General features: G+C 46.7%; 2 protein-coding genes across 3 annotated transcripts; both read left to right on the plus strand.

Moving 5' to 3' along the window:
- The first annotated feature begins 369 nt into the window (after positions 1-369).
- Positions 370-7,304, plus strand: LOC146287390 (uncharacterized). 2 transcript variants are annotated; one of them, XM_084700680.1, is made up of 13 exons: positions 370-570; positions 1,308-1,457; positions 1,612-1,698; positions 1,795-1,899; positions 1,985-2,272; positions 2,379-2,854; positions 2,959-3,286; positions 3,385-4,186; positions 4,308-4,517; positions 4,728-5,224; positions 5,312-5,416; positions 5,517-5,894; positions 6,055-6,257. In XM_084700680.1, exons 1-13 carry the CDS (start codon positions 436-438, stop codon positions 6,106-6,108), a joined length of 3,615 nt encoding a protein of 1,204 aa, XP_084556806.1. In that variant the 5' UTR covers positions 370-435; the 3' UTR covers positions 6,109-6,257. The 2 variants fall into 2 exon arrangements, with proteins under 2 accessions (XP_084556806.1, XP_084556805.1); XM_084700679.1 differs by having other exon boundaries at positions 371-570; positions 5,517-7,304.
- A 2,194-nt stretch (positions 7,305-9,498) lies between these two features.
- On the plus strand, positions 9,499-16,002 carry bmp2b (bone morphogenetic protein 2b). Its single transcript, XM_084700027.1, is given in 4 exon segments — positions 9,499-10,013; positions 10,953-11,320; positions 14,286-14,426; positions 14,429-16,002. Coding segments are annotated over 3 exon segments (1,233 nt in total). The 5' UTR covers positions 9,499-10,013; positions 10,953-10,965; the 3' UTR covers positions 15,166-16,002.
- The last annotated feature ends 944 nt before the right edge of the window (positions 16,003-16,946 follow it).

The following is a 16,946-nucleotide window of genomic DNA, read 5'->3' on the forward strand; positions in this document are numbered from 1 at the left end:
GCGAGGCCTTATCCTTAAATCTAAAGCATGTAAATGCTGCAAGCTTTTAAGGGGGTTGGGTTTAGAGCACTAGATTCAGCCAAGTGGTGTTATGGCAACAGTAGGGACCCAACTGTCCCTTGAGCAGAACAGTGGAGGGAAACATGCTGAATTGACCAATTACTGCATAGTGTTAACTGTCGTCATCCGCATTTAGTCATTTTTACATTTAGTCATTTAGCAGACTTACAGTAAGTACATTCCCCCCAAGGAAAGAAGGGTGAAGTGCCTTGCCACACAATGTCATTTGGCACCTGGGAATCGATCTGGCGACCTTCAGATTACTGGCGCTACCTGGGGCAGGATCGGCTACCTAAACTCCAATCTCACCATCCAATCAGGATACTAACTGTCCAATGTGGATTGGATTTAGGCCAATCACGTCATTGAGTGAGAATGGATACAGCCAATCACAGCGCTTCTTTCCATTGTGAGTCCGTTAGAAAACTTTCTGTCAGAAGAAAAGTCCGTTGGCTGTCACTACTACACAAACTGTTTACTGTCGGTACAAACCTACAAGAAAGCATCAAAGTAAGTGAACATTAATTTTATTTTCTACTTAAATAGGAATATATTGTATTACATCCGTCAGGCAAAGTCACGTTAACATGTTGTTGTCCAGTGTCATGTTAAACTTTAGTCACCTTAGCTAATATTAGCAATCGCTACTAGTATTACTGTACTGTACAGTAACGCTAATTTCTAATGTAATCGTGAGAGGAAACAGGCAGGATATATTCGCAATAATTCAAGTTAGTGTTAGTATCAGATTCAGATTAGTTAATTAGTTAACGTGCTATAGCTCTACGTCTATTACGTCTGACAAGCGGAGGTACTGTACAGTAGGTACTGTACTAGTAGCTAGCTACAGTACAGACAGTGCAGTACAGTAACGTACAGTAACCAACATTCAGTATTATAACTTGTCGACATTGCGGGGTCTGCTTACAGTACCTAGTTTAAACTTCTACGGTTTTAGTGTAAATATTAACTAGTCCTTTACTGTAGGCACTTAGCTACTTACATTCATTTAAAGTGGGTCTACCTCCAATGAATAATGGAATTCATAATGATCCTACAGTACCTGAAGCTTTGGTAAGAATGACAGTTGTCAATCATTGTAGATACAGTAAGCTGTTAAAAACTAAACAAAAACCTTTAGCAGTCTAGTTTGCTTATGTTACTGTACTTATGAGCATGCACAAGTTGGTTCAGCACTTCCATACATAGTTGTAACTACAGTTATTAATATGTCTCTGTTATTGTAGATGAGCACCAAGCCTAAGAGCCACAAATCCATGGGAGTTGGAGAGTGGATGGCGAGGCTGAGGGCATTTGCTGGCTCAGGGGTTTGGCCTGCTGGAGGAGGCAATAGACCTGCCCCAAGGCAGCGGAAATGGCATGACCTCTATCAAAAGGTAAAGTACTGCAAAATATGTGCTTATTACTTCTTACAGACATTAGACTGCAGGTCACTTGATGAAAAATGGTCAATACAATGGTGCAGATAATATCAGACAATGGACTGTACACTGAGTGACTCTGGCTGAATAACTATTCTGATTGTTTCAGATTGAGAAATGCCCCATGCAGGCCCGTGGTCAGACTGCCCTTTTTGGAGGGTCCATGGTCTGTAATTGTGGATTCCATGCTGTTAAGGTGATGTATAAAAAAAAAAACATCGACTATCTTGCATCTCATGTCTCTTACAAGGCTGTTGCTGATACATTACATGACATGCTGTTGTTTTAGCAGACTGCCACTCAGCCACCTCAGGCACCACAGTCTGTGGCTTCAGACTTGCCCACTGGTGCTGCAGTCCAGCCTTCTTTCCTGCGGCCCCCTCTGAGTGTGGCAATGGTAAATCTTTTCTTGATTATTCATGTTTTATATAAATCATTTTGTATGTGCTGAATAACAAAATTAACTCTGTTTCTCCTTGCAGTTCACTAAATCACGCTTTGGTGGGTCACAGTCTGCCTCAGTGAAGCCCAATATTGTGGCGAGGAAGACCCCCAGCCCTGCTCCTCCTCCATCCTCTGTGAGGACCCCCAGCCCCGCTCCGCCTCTATCCTCTGTGAGGACCCCCAGCCCCGCTCCTCCTCTATCCTCTGTGAGGACCCCCAGCCCTGCTCCGCCTCTATCCTCTGTGAGGACCCCCAGCCCTGCTCCGCCTCTATCCTCTGTGAGGACCCCCAGCCCTGCTGTTAGCGCCAGCATGGAAGTAGCCACTGTGAGTACAGCGTCTCCTTTTTGTCTTGTTATGTTTCAAGTCATCTTGAGAGTAGCCTTTTTGAACGCAAAAAAAACATTCTTATTTGCTGTTGTCTCTCAAACAGGACGGGGCAGGAGAAATCCATCCAGCTGCTACTGGGGCGACAGCTTCTGTGTGGTTGCCGGGTGAGCTGAGCAAGTCAATCCCTGTGCAAGATCAGAGGTGGATTTCCAACACCCTCTTTCACTCCGGCAAACTGCGGCCAGATTTGAAGCTGTGGTACGAGCCCCCTGTTCCAGCACTGATTTATCATCAGACGCCAACACCCGACCGCTTCTTCACCCATCGGCTGATGGTGTGGATGCCCTACCGCCTGTGGAGGGTGAGGGTGTTCTGCCCAGCTTGTGGGAAGCAGTTGACGGGTGCTGGCATTCACAGGAGAGCTCGGAAGGTCCTTGACATCGACAGGTACTACCTAATGGTGACAGAGACACTCAGGTGCTCTGTGTGTTTCCTGACCACTCTGTCGACCAGTCAGACTGTCAGGGACCAGCTGGACCTGCCACACCAGAATCTGTTCCGGCTCATCCTGACCTGCAAGTGAGTAATGCATTTTTGAAAAGATGGTGATTGTGAAGCCTATAACAACTGACATTACCCTCCAATAAACATGTAACTAATCACTCCAACAATGGGCCTGTCAGGTATGCTTGTGACATTCGTGTCGTTCGGATGCTTCGGGAAAGGACCCTTGGCAACAGTCCAACACGCCTGGTAAAGCAGCTCAAGGAGAACCATGGGGAGGAATGGCTGACCCGGTTGGCACACTATCTTGGGGAGTGTGCTGACTTTGTGGATCGACCCAGTCTTTTCCCAGTGGTCTGCCAAGAGCCCCCTGAGCCCATCGACATTCCCACCAGTCGTTGGCTGTTGTCTGTGTATGGCAGGGACATCCTCTCCCGCATGGACCACATCAAGGCCAGCATCACATCCACGTTTGGCTCCATTTTAAAAATGGATTCAACCAAAAAGGTAATACATCATTTGACTGTGTAATTGTACATTACTGTGTACATTACCATGGATGTAATATATACTCATATAAACAAACAACTTTTGTCACATTCTAGATCACAAAGAAGCTGTCTGGCCATGGCAAGGGGACAGCTCTCTGGGTGACCTCCCTTGGGAACGAGGTTGGACAGATCCTGACCAGTGTCCTGACGGTGCAGGAGGGGCCGGGATTGGATCGCATGGTGTCTGGTGTGATGGAGCGGTACCGCCAGGCAGCTGTTCCACCCCCAGTGCTGCTGTATGTGGACTGTGGCTGCTGCAAAAGTGAGGGGCCGAGCAAGCTGCAGACCAGGTTTGGAGAGTGGCCAGACCTCCACATACGGCTGGACATCTGGCACTTTATGAGGAGGATGGCTATCGGCTGCACCACCGACGCTCACCCACTCTACCCCACCTTTATGGGATCGCTGTCTGCCTGCATCTTTGAGTGGGATTCAGGGGACCTCACTCTGTTGCGGCAGGCAAAGAGAGCACAGCTCAGGCAGGAGGGTGTGCCATCCATAACTGATCTTGTGGTGGACACCAAGATCTCCAAGATGGAGCTGAGCCTCTACTGCCGCAGGAAGACACGCGGCGAAGAGACCACCATCAGCCTCATCGACCGGCTGCTGCAGGAACTGGGGGGTGCCAGAGGTAGAGACCTCATGGGGGTGCCACTGCTGGACCAGGTGCGCATGGAGCACATCTGGCGTGTGCAGAAACACCACGTCAAGTGTATCCAGGACGTGCCAGGGGTACAGCTGTACACTGAGGTAGGAACCACCACCAAGGGGGGTGTCCTACTGACCAGGTACCGCTGTGCCAGGGGGTCCACATCCCTGGAGTCATTCCATTGCCACCTAAACAGGTTCATTCCAGGTTGGTGTCTCTCTTATGTATAATGTTTTCAATGATTGAATGTCTTTTTATGAAACCATTATTCAGATTCTAAAGCAAGACCTTTTTTTATTGGCCGACATCATTTATATATTTTCTTCAGGAACCAGTGCAAACGCACTGAATTTCCAGCTGTACCTCCTGGAAGGCCTAAATAGGTGGAACCAGGATCGGGGGACTGCAGCAGTGACCAGCAAGCCATCGTCCCTCCTCACCTACTCCGGGGATGTGGCCCACTGTGTGAACACCAACAGCCTGAAAGTGTTTGGCCGGGCATTTGTGCCAACCTTCAGGCCACCTGCCAAATACACTGGTATGTCAAGCTGATATCTGGATATATAATACTGTTTGTGGGTTTTCTGTGTTCTAACTTAAACTTTATTTTTACTATGCCCATTACCAAAGCAAACCATACACTTACTTGCACATGATACAGATACACTACTCTGATATTAAACAGTATCTTTAAAGAATGCTACAAATACAGCTAATAATGTATGTGACTGTCTGTACTATTTTATAGGAGAGCTGATTGGTGTTGACTACCTGCTGAGTCAGACTGGGCAGTCTCTCAACGTGAACCCCGACTCAGAGGAGACAGAGGGCATGCTGGAGGATGTTCACGAGGGCGAGGAAGAAGAAGATGAGGGCTTCGAGGAAGAACCAAGTCTTGCTGTGTCAAGTCTCCTGGATGACCCAAGCTTCACTACTCCCACCCTGCCTCCTGCCTCCATGGCTGCTCCCACCCTGCCTCCTGCCTCCATGGCTGCTCCCACCCTGCCTCCTGCCTCCATGGCTGCTCCCACCCTGCCTCCTGCCTCCATGGCTGCTCCCACCCTGCCTCCTGCCTCCATGGCTGCTCCCACCCTGCCTCCTGCCTCCATGGCTGCTCCCACCCTGCCTCCTGCCTCCATGGCTACTCCCATCATGCCTTCTGCCTCCCAGGCTACTAACACCCTGCCTGCTGCCTCTCTGACTGCTCCCTCCCTGCCTGCTGCCTCCCTGGCTGCTCCCTCCCTGGTATCTTAAGAAAATCAATGTATCTGCGTTTTGTCCCACTTCACTGACCTTCCACTGTGATGCTCATTTTTGTTTATTTATTTTCAGGCTGTGGATGACTCTGGCATGCCGGGCTTAGACAGAGTTGACAGCTTGGCAGAGTGTTTGGTGGAGCTGAGGAACCAATCCTCTCTGGCCCTCACCAACCAGCAGGTCAATAACATTTATTGTCTTGCTACATTACCTCTGTGCCCTGCCAAAAATGTTCACACTTGCACATCTTTTTGTCTTCTCATGTGTTCTCTGTGTGTAGGTAAGCAACATTGTTGCTCTGTGGCAGAACCTGCTGGACTACGACCAGCAGAGGGTTACCTTTGCTGCCAGACACCAGAGCAGGCTGGACACAGGGAGGTTCAGGTCTCCAAAGAAAAGGCAGGAGTTCACTCCAGGGGTAGAGAGCATGAAGAGGCACGCACTCACCACCACTGCCCCACTTGCCCAATGGCCTGATTGCTGCCGCCTGATTGAACTGATCTTCGTCAGGCTCTGTGCCATCCATCGCTCTCCCAAGAAGAAGGGGACTGGCGCAGTGTCCAGATGGAATTTGATCCTGGATGACTACAGGAAAATCAGGCAGCGCATTTTGGCAAATGGGACAGTCATGCAGCAGACCACACTGCAGCTAGTGGATGTAAGCCACACCACCCTTGTGCAGTGGCACAACAAGAGGGTGAAGAAGCAGGACAACGCTGTGGTTATGCAGGGGCTGAACTTGCCCAGTCGCTTGTCTGCGGCAGCAGACCCACTCCCCCCTGCTAATGTGCGCCTTCCATCTGCGCTCCCCCACCCAGGCCCGGCTCTCCAGTACCAACTGCCCTGCAGCACCGTGGGCCAGGCACGGTTGAAGAGAAAGGTCCCGTCCACAGATGTGACACCGGTGGCTATAAAGATGCATGCTCAGCGTCAGCTCTTCCCTGCTCCACCCTCGGCCCCTCGTCTGTTGGTGCTGGCTCCGGTGACCTCACAGGTGCCTGTCTTCATCGCTGCTCCACAGGCCCTGGGAGGTATCTTCCCTGCACCTCCTGCTCCGGTCCGAAAACTAACCCGCCATGTACCCCACAACACGTGCAAGAAATGCGGGCAGTTCAGGACAGCCCAGACTGGACACAGTCAGTACAAAGGGACCGTGTACTGCCCCTCTGTAGAGGCTGTTCCCAAGGAGCAGTGGTTGGAGGACATGAAAAAAATGTAGATGCCCCTCTACCCCCCTCCCAGAGGCATGGACACTGGGCTAGTGCCCCTCTACCCCCCTCCCAGAGGCATGGACACTGGGCTAGTGCCCCTCTACCCCCTCCCAGAGGCATGGACACTGGGCTAGTGCCCCTCTACCCCCCTCCCAGAGGCATGGACACTGGGCTAGTGCCCCTCTACCCCCTCCCAGAGGCATGGACACTGGGCTAGTGCCCCTCTACCCCCCTCCCAGAGGCATGGACACTGGGCTAGTGCCCCTCTACCCCCCTCCCAGAGGCATGGACACTGGGCTAGTGCCCCTCTACCCCCCTCCCAGAGGCATGGACACTGGGCTAGTGCCCCTCTACCCCCCTCCCAGAGGCATGGACACTGAACACTTTAATTTTGTCAATAGTTCTGTTAATGTTTTCTGTTATTGTCTGTAGTTACTGTTGAATAAGTGAATGGAGGGATTCACTACTGTTCTGTATATATTTAAGTTAATGTCTGTAGTTACTGTTGAATAAGTGAATGGAGGGATTCACTACTGTTCTGTATATATTTAAGTTAATGTCTGTAGTTACTGTTGAATAAGTGAACGGAGGGATTCACTACTGTTCTGTATATATTTAACTTATTGTCTGTAGTTACTGTTGAATAAGTGAACGGAGGGATTCACTACTGTTCTGTATATATTTAAGTTATTGTCTATAGTTACTGTTGAATAAGTGAACGGAGGGATTCACTACTGTTCTGTATATATTTAAGTTATTGTCCATAGTTACTGTTGAATAAGTGAATGGAGGGATTCACTTACTGCTGTATAATGGCTTTGTGATGACTGAAAATAAAAGTTTTATCACAACAGAAATGTATTTTCCTGTGCTTCGTTTGTTTGTTTTGTGGATAAAGGTTTCTGCTAAATACATCAACTTAATTGTAAATATTATCTTAACAGTTATTAGTATCATCATTGTTTTGTTATTAACCAAAAAGTGATTATGTGATTTCCAAGAATACAAAATAACCACTTGAATTTCTAGCAACAATTTAGCCAAACCAGAACCTTGGGATTAACTTTTATCCCATATATATGTCTATAGAAATAGAAATATAAGGTTTTAATTGTGATTCCTGATATACCTCAACATTTTAAAAACATTGGTGATGTAGGTATGGGCCATAAAAATCCCTTCCTTCCCTTTTTCTCTCCTTTTTTCTTTCTTTTTTCCTTTTTCCCCTCTTTTTTCCTCCTTTTTCTTCTTCCCCCTTTCTCCCCCCTCCTTTCCTTTCTTCCCCCCCTCAGGTAGACGAATGTTCGCCAGCTTTGGCGCGATTCCCTCACCGTTCAGCCACCTAACTCCTATTCACATTCACAATTGACTCTGACCAAAAGGGACGGACGAGAGGAGTATTGCTACTGTCTCTAAAAGCCTTCATGTTGGTAGTGGACTGAGAAGGGAAACGAGAGAGCAGGATCAAAAGTTGAGGACAGAAAGACAGAAGAGAGAGAGAGAATTACAGTAGAGCCCAATGACGCTCAGCCAAAGGTATGCACTCACAGACACCCTCTGTGTATTAGAATTGCAAAGTGGATGATCCGGGATTATCCCTCATAAAATGTTATTGTCCTGCGGCCAGACAAAGTTATCTTGTGATCTCGATGAGATTTAATCTATTGCCATCTCTCCAAACAAAACATGCCTGTTGCTTTGACCAAAACACAGCCTCCTGTCTCACCATCATCACTTAATGGAAGCAACTACCTGTAATCAATGGAGGCTTTTCATATGGAAATGTGTCCAACATCAATGTTGTTGACTAAACCCTACAGGGTTGTATATGCTGAACAACAATGGGGCTGCCACTCTCTTCCCCCGGTGTTACCCTGGAGGCCTGTGTCTAGGTCAGTCACTATGTAACCGTCAAGCCTATTACAATATCTACAGGGTGAGCCATGTACTACCAAGACCCATATGCTCTGTAGTATTTACATACATTTACGTTAAGAGGTTCTAGAATGCATGGAGTCTAGAGTGTTGGCTTTGGAATGACGACATGAGGCCAGCCTCTATCTGAGCTACACAGGACCCTTAAGTGGTGGAACCTTAAGGGAATGTACTGGTAATGAGGCAGTTGGACACCCAGTGTGAGCTTGGTTTGGGGTACTTTAAGTAATTTGTACAAGAACACTGTTTCACACAATTCCCTTTTTTTTTCTTTCCAAAAAAGTATTTAACAACTGCTAAATTTATATATCTTAAGATTTTTGCGAGGCAGCAATGCCAGTCATTGGTGACAATAACATTGTTGTTACACTGTAATGCTTTCAACGCTGATATTGTGCAATAAGGTCAAGTATAAAATGACTGTGATATTGCCTGTGGGGGAGAGATTCCTGGATGACAAATAACATATTTGTCTCACACAACTGAGAGAAACAACAAAACTACTGGAGGGACATTTTCAGGTGCCTGTCATGGGATAGGATAGTCACTGTGGTCTGTAATCCCCCCGAACTACAAAGGCAACACATTTGCCTGCTCATTGTCAATTTGTTTTAATCCAATAGCAAAACACCCTTAATCCTACAATTAACACCTCTTGATCAATTATCCGGAGGTATTTTTAAAACTGTGCTGATGAATTTCTGTGTAACGGTTGAATAAACAACAATTTTTTATTTTTTTTATCTTGATTTAAACCAAAGGGAGGTATCAAAGATTCTACGGAGGTATTTGGGGTTGAATACAATTTAACAAATACATTTTCTTGTAGACTAGCTTAATAGGACAACATATATATGGGACCAGATTTTCTTTTTCAAGTTTATATAAACTATGTGATTAAGAATATTAATATGATCGAACAATTAACTATAAACCATTAAGATATGATCAAATAAATGTAGGTCATTCATTTCAAGAAGGTTATAGCCTAGCGGTGTGCTACACAATGGGCATTTACAATTAGCTAACTCAAACGTCTGTCGTCTATTAAGTCATCTAATTCAAAATTCAAACCTGCGAAAACAGCTTAGTCTATAACTTGAGCTGTGGTAGGACTCGCTCCAGGCTCACGGGAGGTGCTTTTGAGTCGCCATGAGACTGACAGCATTGCGTTGGTGACATCACGAGACGACAAAAAGAGTTGTTGGGCGAAGAGAAGGCACCAATCAATTTAACTACTACACTAGCTGCACCAGGAGCGCGAGAGGCAACGTTCCTTTACTCTCTGCATTGGGGTCCAAAGAGCGACAGACTGACATTATCTCCAAAAGCAACTCAACTCTATCTCACTAAACAGTTCTCATTTGAAGATGTTCAAGAGAGGTGCTTCATATCGGTCTTGCCTACACGACTCCGCTTCCTCCTCATAGAGAAACTATTTTTTTTCGTAGTTTATAGACCAAGTCGCCTGTTGTGCAGCTGGTAAGAGTATGTGTGAGAGTAGGCGATTGGTGCAGTGCAAGGACTTTCTTTCGTCCGCAAAGGAAAAGCGTGGAATATACACGAATTAATGTGGAATTTATCGGAGCCCAAAGCTGGAACGACGACCGGACACAGCTCTTCCTCATCAGGTAAAACAACATCAATGTCAAAGTATAGCCTACTATAATTTTTACTTGAGAGTTTTGTCTAAGTTATAATCTTTAGAACTTTCTGGGAAATAATATACAATTTCTCGGTATCCATGTGTTGACAGTGGCACATTTTGAGATCTCTCACAAAACTTTCCATAAAATTCCCTAAAATACTTTTTATAAGTACTTCAACTAATTTCACTGAGGGTTATTTAGAGAACAAGTACTTTATGATTGCTGGTGTTTTTGATGTCTTGTTTCTGCGCTAAGGAGTAGTCTTGCCTACATCTGGCCAGTGTGCGCACGTCAGATGTAACACCTGCGAGCCTCTTGAAGTAACTCTATCCTGTATGATTATAGTCATACATGGACGTCAAAGCCTCGCAAATAGACCCTTGTAGCACTGTCTGACTAGCTCTTGGACTGTCTCTTCTAAACTTTTTGATGACAATATTCTTCCATGCTTTGTGTGATCTTGTGGGTTATACACATGACATGTTTCTTTTTTTATTACAGCCTCACCAAACACTTTCTTATATCTTCTAATTGCAGACTTTTTAGTCTGTCGTCTTCTAAATTAGTTTCTTTGATTTTTCTCTTTCTTGTCTCATCCCCCTTTTTTGTTTAACTTGTTTTTTCTTTCATCCTAACCTTGATATCTCCATGTTTAGTTTAACTCTGCAATGTTTAAGATCAATCTCCTATTTCAGCTAGTATAGCCGAAGGGGGTATTATTCCCGGGCCTTTTTGTTCTTTACTTCAAAGTGAGGTGTCTTCCTTTCAACCTGCCCCCCCCCCCCCTCAATAATTCCTATTGTATGCATGGAAGACACGCGCAGCTGGGGGAATGTTGCAGTGAACCCCGATGTCTGCGTTGCCAATACATCAGCGGCTGTGTCGGCGCCAGTGTATTGACAGAAGTTACTTTCTTCACAGGGACTGACTGATCATGGTCGCCGTGGTCCGCTCTCTCATAGTACTGCTCCTCGCTCAGGTGTTGCTGGGAGGTGCTGCAGGACTTATTCCGGAGGTCGGCCGAAGGAAATACAGCGAATCTGGGAAACAAACCCCGGAGCAGTCGGAGAACTTTCTCAACGAATTTGAGCTTCGACTCCTAAACATGTTCGGACTCAAAAGGAGGCCGAACCCGAGCAAGCTGGCGGTGGTGCCGCAGTACATGGTGGACCTTTACCATATGCACTCAGTGAACGGAGACCACAACACTAAACGGCCCAGAAACATGGGGAAACACGCAGAGAGAGCCGCCAGCAAGGCCAACACGATTAGAAGCTTTCACCATGAAGGTATGTATTAGTGACATACTTTACCTGTCAGGTGGAGAGCACCTCTGCCCCCTCAGACAACCCTAACCTGTATTTAAACATGACTCAGAGTGTGAATGCGAATTTAAGAGCCTTTACAATTTTATGGCGGGACTAGTCACATAATAATAAAGATGACACGCGTCCGGATGCCCGTACACCTCCTTAAATACAGAAAAACAGCGGATTCCAGTCTTATATATAAATAAGACTTATATGCAGCCAGATAAAACTCTAAAACAATTTCAAAAGTCATTGTCAGGGTTTGTCCCAGAAGCACATTGTGGTTGACTAATCCTTCAAATATGTAGTGATGCAACTGTTCACCAAACATTCCAAGCTCGGTACTATATCGAGCATCACAAACATTAAGGGTGCTGCTGTCCCAGGGGTAATTTGTTTCTTAATAATTTATGGTGTTTACGTGGGCTCTGAAAACAGTTTTTCCAGACACGCACCACGGGAGCAGTATAAAGGGAGGTGTGCGTATGCACAGGTGATAGTCATCACCCTGCAACTTCAATAACACACGACATGACATTAGACTTACACGCATTATTACAGAGTATTCGTGTTAGACAGACTTAGTTCTGAGTCATTTCTAACGGGACTAAAGAAAGTCTTCTGAACTGGGTGCGCATTATGCTTGCCCAATCACCCTCTCCACTAGCGCACTTAAAGCGCCATTACGCATGTTCCAATAATAGAAGCCATAATTGCATATTTGGTTTATACCTTGGATACGCGCGGATTGTGAACTTTTTATTCAACCCAAGTTTCACTGTGTCAGATGAGTGTGTCTGTAAAGATCTATGTAACCCTAAATTGTCGGTAGCCTACAGTTACAGTACATTACGTAGTGATTACTCAAGAATGTCTCTGGGTATTCGCTGTGAATCCCATTGTGGGAGGGTTCACTTTATAGGGTGGTATGGTGCATCAAATAGCAACGTCATGATACTTTAACATATTATGTTGCTTGGAGACAGTTGTGAATAACGAAGTGCACAAGAGAGGGGAGTTCCGGCCAAAATACCTCCCTGTAATTTTTACATCCCCCCCCCCCCCCCCCGCCGAAAATAAAATATATATTTTATACCACTCATTTAATATCCCTAAATCTTTGGTATAGCAGGTAGATGCAGCCCTACACTTTGATGTGCCCTTAAGCTCTACCCCTAAATCCCCAGGGTTTAACACCAGTCTGAAGGGTTCCTGTGGGGGAACTTTCCACATGGTGACTCACCAGGGTGGTGGGGTGGTTGGGTGCTCTCCAGAGGACTGGAGTGGATGACACCCAGTGGTTACAATGACACATGACAAAGACCACGGTCACCCAACCAGACAGACTGGAGGGCCTGACTGCCAACTTAAGCCACCTGTGTTCTCATCTGGACTAGGCCACATGTTGACTTGGCCAGCTGGTATGTTTAGGCAAGGGGATACCTGTTCCTCCAGCATTTACACAGCAGCAATGTCCAGAGCTGAAAACACCCTTGAATAACCTTTCCGTTTGACTGTAATTCTGTTGCTTGGTCACTGACACACACACACACACGCACACACACACACACACACACACACACACACACATACATATAATGCATTAACACACACAAACGTACACATTCTGAGAGCATGTAATAAGCATGTATCTACAGATGTAACGCTTAACATCAAAGCATGGAGTCCCAATCATTTCAACACATCTGCTAGCTGATATTAATTTCAGAGGCATAATTAGGTTCTGCACTTTCGCTTTGATAAAATAACAAATGTCCATGCCAAACAGAACATTTCCTCTATAGGAGAGGAACTGGCAGCCAGAGACAGGTCTAAGATGAATGACCCAACATTAGCCGTTATCTTTTGTTTTGGCACACAGCGTGAAAAGAAATTAGGAATGTTGATACACTCATATCTGTGGTTCACAAGTTTTAGACAAGTAGCAACATGTTCATACAGCAGCTCCCTCACTCAGGGATTAGAAACTGAAGAGAGAGAGAGAGTTGGGAAAGGAAAAGAGAGTGGAGAAGGATTTTGGAGTAAGGGAGCAACGAAAGAGCAGGAGAATGACAGGGATTTCGGGGAGAAGAGAGGAAAATAGAAAGAAGGGGTTTTCCCACATCAAATGAAGAGAGATTGGCCTAATTGAGGTCTTTTGTGTCTGTGGAGGGAGATTTGAGATGAGAGAGTGGAATTTCCTAAAAGCCTCCTTTGGAAAAGTTCAAAGTTTGTGTTTATTCTACCACACCAAACAGATAAAAAAGCATGTGTTTTTATCATCTCGCATGTATGAAAGGTAAAAGTTCAAAGTTTCAATGTGATCAAATGAATTGCCGTTGATGTAAATGTCTCATATGTGTACACATTAATCCAACTAGTGTCTTGTAGAATTGAAATGACATAAGGAATAAAATGCATATACCCTTCCATTCGGGGATTTAAATACATCACCATTTCGGTGTCAATCAGATAAATTGCACATAACATCCCATGTTCATTGACTGTCAAAACAGAGCTTTGATGATCCCAAGATACACGATGGAGCCTTTTACTCCAGCATCGTTGCTGGCAATCTGTAAAGGGCAACATTCGACATGACATTTAGCGTCCTAGCAGCATGCATCATAGAAGATGCTATCAGAGACTCTATCCTATCTTATCAAGACAGGGGAACACCTTGCTTTGATGCCATGACATTTTGACAGATTACATTTATTAACCTGGCTCCAATGATGTTATTCCATGCTGACAAATATCATTATTTGCCTGCCATTACACCGAGTCGGGTCTGTGAGACAATCTGTGTGATGTCCCCATAGCCAGAGGCAACTCACAGTCGCTGTGTGTGTGTGTGTGTGTGTGTGTAACAGCTTCAGTGCTTCGTGTCCATAGTCTCAGGTCAGTGTAACTGACCCTCTTCTCCCTCCTGTGTCTCCCGCAGAGTCCATGGAGGCCCTGGCCAGTCTGAAGAGCAGAACCACCCAGCAGTTCTTCTTCAACCTCACCTCCATCCCCGGAGAGGAGCTCATTACCTCCGCAGAGCTGCGCATCTTCAGGGACCAGGTCCTGGGAGGCACGCCCCCCCCACCTCAAGCACCGGCAGCACCGGCGCGGGCCTCCATCGCATCAACGTGTACGAGGTGTTCGGCGCCCCGTCCTCCCCCGGCGGGGAGCCCCTGACCCGACTGCTGGACACACGGCTGGTGCAGGACTCTCTGAGTCGCTGGGAGAGCTTCGACGTCAGCCCCGCAGTGTCCCAGTGGGCCTCCGGGGGGCGCCGCAACCACGGCTTCCAAGTGGAGGTCGTCCACCCCGGGGGGGGCGGCGACACCAAGAGCAGGAACAGGCACGTCAGGGTGAGCCGGTCCCTCCACCAGGACCAGGACTCATGGCCGCAGGCACGCCCCCTGCTGGTGACGTACGGTCACGACGGGAGAGGCGACGGCGTCCTGCACACGCGGGAGAAACGTCAGGCGACGCACCGCAAGCAGCGCAGGAAGCAGCAGAAGGCCAGCTGCAAGAGACACGCGCTCTACGTCGACTTCAGCGACGTGGGCTGGAACGAGTGGATAGTGGCGCCCCCTGGCTACCACGCCTTCTACTGCCACGGCGAGTGCCCCTTCCCCCTGGCGGACCACCTCAACTCCACTAACCACGCCATCGTGCAGACGCTGGTCAACTCGGTCAACTCCAACATCCCCCGGGCGTGCTGCGTGCCCACAGAGCTTAGCCCCATCTCCCTGCTCTACCTGGACGAGTACGAGAAGGTCATCCTGAAAAACTACCAGGACATGGTGGTAGAGGGCTGCGGATGCCGGTGAGGCGGAGAGAGCGAGGGAGCGACAGAGATGAAGAGCGAAAACGAGAGGGAGGGAGAGAGATAAAGAGCGAGAATGAGAGCGAGAGAGGGAGGGATGGAGAGAGGGACTGAGAGACTCAGACAGAGGTTGTGGACACCCGGTTTCCCAATGAAGACTCTTATTTATATGACAGAAAGATCGAGCTATTTTGGAAGAAGAAGAAAAAACTATATATGAATATATTTAAAAAATACATATTTTAATCGGAGGAATATTCCTTTACTGGTTTTGAAAATGTATTTCTGATGTACATTTTGAAATGGGTGCAATACCACATGAAGTATAATGCTCAGATTTTTATTTTGTATTTATTTCTATTATAACCACTTTATTTGTAAATAAATAATGTGTATTTATCGTGAGAAAACACTCCGCTCCAATTGTTGTAAATCCCACATAGCATTCTCAAAACAAAACGGTGCAATTTTCCTAGCATAAATAATCGCAAACTCAATCAACAAGAAAACCCCCCCACAACATATTAAAAAATCTACCATTCAGCTTACTCTTCAGGTAACTATGGAAACTAACATTGGCTGTTGGGAGCAGGAAGTGACAGTCAGTCAGTGGAGGTAAGCAGTAATGATCCAAAGTAGATGGAGTCACAGGGATAAAGGGGGTCGCCTTGCTACATACACACAAGTTGTAGTCTCCTGGGAGAACTAGACAAACACTGGGACATGTTTTTCTGAATCAGATGTCATTGCAAGGGTCCCTGGGAATGCTACTTGAAAAGTTGAACCCTGGGAATTCATGTCTCTCCCAGAAATAAAAACAAGAACCTGTGAGTGATGTTTAGAGTTGCGGGGTTTCAAGTTCTTTGTTTGTCTGCACTGTGATTTAACACATAATATATCTGATTCCAGACAGGCCGACAGGCAGACAGGCAGGCAGACAGACAGAGAGACAGGCAGACAGACAGACAGACGGGCAGGCAGACAGACAGACGGGCAGACAGACAGACAGACAGACGGGCAGGCAGGCAGGCAGGCAGGAAGGCAGACAGACAGACAGACAGACAGACAGACAGACAGACAGACAGACAGACAGACAGACACAGACAAGCTCCCCAACTGATCTAATGAATGAAGACAAACAAACAGAGGAACCTGTACCTGCCCCCCACTGCACATGCTCAGACACATTCTAACCTCTCGTCTGCATTTGACTGCCTTCCATTGTCATCTACCAGTCTGAGTCATCCTGCTCTGTTGAGCGGCTGGCACCAAGGGAATGCCCTGCCTCTGACACTGACAGGGGGATGAAGTGTAGAGAAATGTGAGAGAAACATTAGAGAAGCGTTTGATAAGTAACACAACAGCTCAAACAAGAGAGCACTCTGTCCAAGGAGAGGTTTTCACTCATGTTTTATTCAGAGGGACTGAGACGGTGGCAACAGCAAATCATCCTGGAGTTTCCTCCCAGGCTTGTGTGGGATGACTTCATATGGTAATGATGCATTGTCCTCAGGGCGACAATTCAATACCAGCCATGAACCTCCAGAGGAGGAAGGAGACGAGGACTTCTCACTGCAGCCATGACGGCGCATACGATAATGAGAGGGAAAGAGAGAGAGAGAGAGAGCGAGAGAGGGAGAGAGAGAGAGAGAGGGAAAGGGAGAGGAGAGAGAGAGAGAGAGGGGAAAGGGAGAGGGAGAGGGAGAGGGAGAGAGAGAGAGAGAGAGAAAGAGAGAGAGAGGGGGGTTTGACAGACTGTCTTCTGCTGTGTTTGCATTAGAAAGG

The sequence above is a fragment of the Hypomesus nipponensis genome, chromosome 6, assembly GCF_054491055.1.
Source record: "Hypomesus nipponensis isolate SF chromosome 6, ASM5449105v1, whole genome shotgun sequence".
Taxonomy (NCBI): Eukaryota; Metazoa; Chordata; class Actinopteri; order Osmeriformes; family Osmeridae; genus Hypomesus; species Hypomesus nipponensis.

Coding starts and splice junctions, on each gene's coding strand:
- LOC146287390 (XM_084700679.1), top strand. CDS start 436: ATGGATACAGCCAATCACAGCGCTTCTTTCCATTGTGAGTCCGTTAGA. Junction 1,458..1,611: donor GGCATGACCTCTATCAAAAG/GTAAAGTACTGC, acceptor TGATTGTTTCAG/ATTGAGAAATGCCCCATGCA. Junction 2,273..2,378: donor CCAGCATGGAAGTAGCCACT/GTGAGTACAGCG, acceptor TCTCTCAAACAG/GACGGGGCAGGAGAAATCCA.